At 35.7% G+C, this 3662-nt stretch overlaps 1 protein-coding gene across 1 annotated transcript in view; it reads right to left on the bottom strand.

Annotated features, from left to right (window-relative positions):
- Positions 1-566: 566 nt before the first annotated feature.
- LOC110096236 (probable ADP,ATP carrier protein At5g56450) overlaps positions 567-3662 on the bottom strand; it is an 11988-nt gene continuing 8892 nt past the window's right edge. The window contains exon 2 of the mRNA XM_020822084.2: positions 567-2731. Coding sequence (XP_020677743.1) covers positions 2687-2731 — 45 coding nt within the window. The 3' untranslated portion in view covers positions 567-2686. The remainder of the gene's footprint in view (positions 2732-3662) is intronic.

Genomic DNA, 3662 nt, shown 5'->3' with positions numbered 1-3662 from the left:
GAAGTAGTTTCACCCCTCAGTGTTCATCCATATCGTCATCCTTAAATTCAGAAGGATGAGATCGAAAGATTGATTAAGGAGATACTGGAGGTAAGGATTATTCAACCCAGTATCAATCCATTTTTTAGTCCAGTGCTATTAATCAAGTGCGCCAACAACAGTTTCCTTCGTTCCTCCTTGAGGACAAGGTAGCACTTTGGGAGGGAAGTATTATTAGACCGGTCCACACGGGATCAGCTCAGGCGGAGAGAAGGCGGAACTCTTCGCCTGTCGTGTAGGCCGATCGGGCCACCAAATTCAAGGGAACTTTGGAACGATTTGTGAAGGAATTGGGAGGGAAATTTGAATGTAGGGATTGCTTAGAGATTTTCATTTGATTTGTATGCATTAAATAGTTTATTTTCCTAGGGTTAGGGCATCTTGAATTTGGCGGAAATTTGAGATCTCTTAAATTTAGGTTTTCTTTTGGGCTCTAACAGTGTCTAGAGATTTGGGAGAGATCGATCCTCCTCTCGAATTGAGGATCAACTGTATCTTGTTATTTTCCATTTCTATTTCATCAAACAATACAAATTTTCTATTGTTTTCTTGATTTTGTGTGAATTCTTGTGGAGGATTTTTGCTATTTTTCTAAAGATTGATAGGAATTACTTGAGATCTTCAAGTGTTTCCTATCACAATGAATGGAAAAGCTACCTCTTGAATATATGTTGCATGAGATTTGTACAACTTTACTAGAAGCTTTCCAAATGATTTTCTTTCCCTAGAATTTTTTTTTATTATGATCTTTAACTTCCTAACCTCTACCTAGATTTATCTAAGCATGCAACTAGGGTCTTGCCTCTTACCTTATATTATCCTTTGGTTTGATTCAAGGCTGACTGTTGTTTGCTGAAGATGAGAAATCCTCCCCCTGACGCTAAGTGTCAAATGAAGTCCAACAAGAGTTACTTCATAACAATTAGATTGTTAGTAGCTTTGAACTTGAGGCCAAGGGCATCAGATTAAGGCTATTCCATTCAAGCTTATGAGAACCATACCCACTCCACTATTGTTGGCACCAAAAGGTCCATCAATATACATGTATGAGATATTCTCCTTTGAGTTGAATTAGACTTCTACAATTGCGTAAAATCCACCCAAAGTTGGCCAAATCTTGAGCATTGATCGTCATGCAGCATAAAAAACTATATTTTGCACTCACCCAGATTAATTGACCATTCGATAAGCTTGCCAAATGTTCACATCAAAGTAGAAATTATCATAATGGCTTTCAAATAACCACTCGGATCTCACAGCCTTAAAACAGGAACTTAGTCCGTCACAAAAACAATGAAAGCACATGCATACTTTTTTATGATTAAGATGATTTAGCTCAATTCGGGTAGGTGAGAACCGGTGATGTTGTCAAATACTTTAAGCTCTTAGAATGACTTAAAGATTTTCAATCCACTTGGTACCCCCACAGCTTATCTTCAAGATTTTAAAGATCAACACACATTATCCCAGATACAAAGTTGAACCAATTGAGACTACATAATCTTGCATTTAGCATGTGGAATTCTTTAGTTGAGCGAGCGGATAAAATTTCTTTAACTAAGCGAGAGGAGGTTATCTCATTATTGCCTTATAATTATGTTTTATGACATCCACTTGGCCCAGATAATTATTTTTTAGTCTTTGAAGATCGATACACATTTCCCAAGTATAAAAATGAAATAACTAGAATTACATAATCTTGTAGTCATTTTGCAGAATTCATTAACTAAGCAAGGTGAGGTCATTCCTTAAGGTTACACTTAAAGATGAAATAAGGTTAGCCTAGGAATTTGCTAAAATGTTCTCCAAATATGCATGTGCTAGAATTACATCATATGTTATACTTCCTCGTGTTAGAGAAAGTCAACAGATATTTTAGGTGTTCTTCAAGAGTTTGGTTCTTTACTAAGAAATCATCTAAGACTTCCAAGTTTTCTTCTTTTTTGAAAGTGGAAAATTATTTCCATGAAGCTCCAATACATAGCCATAACATTCCTCAACTTCCATGTTTTCTTCTTTTTTGATAGAGGAAAATTATATCTATGAGGCCACAATACATAGCCATGACATTCCTCAACTTGAATGACATGATTGTAACAATAGTGCATTCATCGGTCCAGATAATGAACTTTTCCTCATCAATTGGTTGCATTCAAATTTGAGAGCAACTGTAGAAGACATCAAGAAAACTAAGCATAGGATACCCAAAAACCAAGTCAACTAGAATGTCAATAATTGATAAAAGGTAACCATCCATATCACTCATTATTAAGATATATGAAGTCCATATATATCCTCCAATTGTAATTGCTTTTCTCAATAAACATGATGTTAGAGACTAACTCAAAATATTGAACCTCCTCGATGAATTCTACCACAAGAAGTTTATTGACATTCCCTTTGATGAATTTGTTCAATTCTATCTAATACGGCATTTACCTTTCTCTATTTCATTAAGATGCTACCCAAGAGAACATTCAAGCAATGATAGTAAATGCTTGTGTCCACCCTAGGCATCTTGGATGACTCTTATGCAAAGAGATTAATGCCATTTTGTAATAAAGAAGTTAAATTGATTAAGAAATTACCTTCTTAAAAAGAACTTAAAAAGTTTTAGTAGAATTACTCTTTGACACAGGGACTTCCACTACGTTGTCCAGAGTTGCAAGCCTTCTCGATTATTCATGACAGCCTGCAATAAGCACGATGCTTAAGTCAATACAATGTTGAGCTAGCACTTCCTCGAATGAATGAAGTTTCCCCTGACCGTTTTTGTTTCTACTTAAGTTGGAAATTTCACACGAAGTGGTAAGCCGATGCTACATTCACAATGCAATAGTCTTTGAAGTTCATATGATAAACAAATGTTGCTTTAGGGGGTACAAAGTCAAATTGCTTTGACTCATAACATTTATTATCATGCACCAATATTATGAATGGAGACACCTTCAAGATCTTTTGATTCTCCATAAAAAACAATCAATGACCGCTTCATAAGTAATAGGTTCTTCATACCCAAATTCTCCAAGTGGTGAATGAAGAGGATATCAATCAAGTTACCCAAGTCAACAAGAGTTCAATAGACCTCAATCTCATTGACACAACTCTGAAGATCTCTGCATGACAGAAGATATTATGATTGGCAGACAAATCCAGACCTGCGAAAAATAACACAAGTTTAAGGGATTCAAGTGAGCTTTACCTTTGTGGTCAAAACCCATTACAGATTTGATATAATCTTGCTCCCTTAACCACCCCAACTAGTTGTCAAATTCCATAGCAGCCTAGATTGATGATTGGCTCCTTCTGCCACTTTGGATGTATTTCAACCAAAAAACCCTTCAGATGTTCTTAAGAAGCTGCTCCAATAGGGAGCTTGAGGGGTCACAATATTTTGTATTGTGCTTGAGGTCATTATGATAGAAACAAAATTCATTGGAGTTTAAAAATTCAAGAGGGTGTTTGATTTTGTTGGGATATCTGAAATACTCTTGACTTTGAATGGCTGCCACAATGCCAATTAAAAAGCAATTAAATCGCAGCAATGATTTAACCGAATTTGGAAGAAAAAAATGTGGGTTTGATTAAGTAGCTCTTGTGGAAGATAACTCTGATATTCGAAA

The sequence above is a fragment of the Dendrobium catenatum genome, unplaced genomic scaffold (genome assembly GCF_001605985.2).
Source record: "Dendrobium catenatum unplaced genomic scaffold, ASM160598v2 fragScaff_scaffold_156, whole genome shotgun sequence".
NCBI lineage: Eukaryota > Viridiplantae > Streptophyta > Magnoliopsida > Asparagales > Orchidaceae > Dendrobium > Dendrobium catenatum.
The sequence above is the reverse complement of the archived record's forward strand: the minus strand, read 5'-3'. Positions and strand labels throughout refer to the sequence as shown.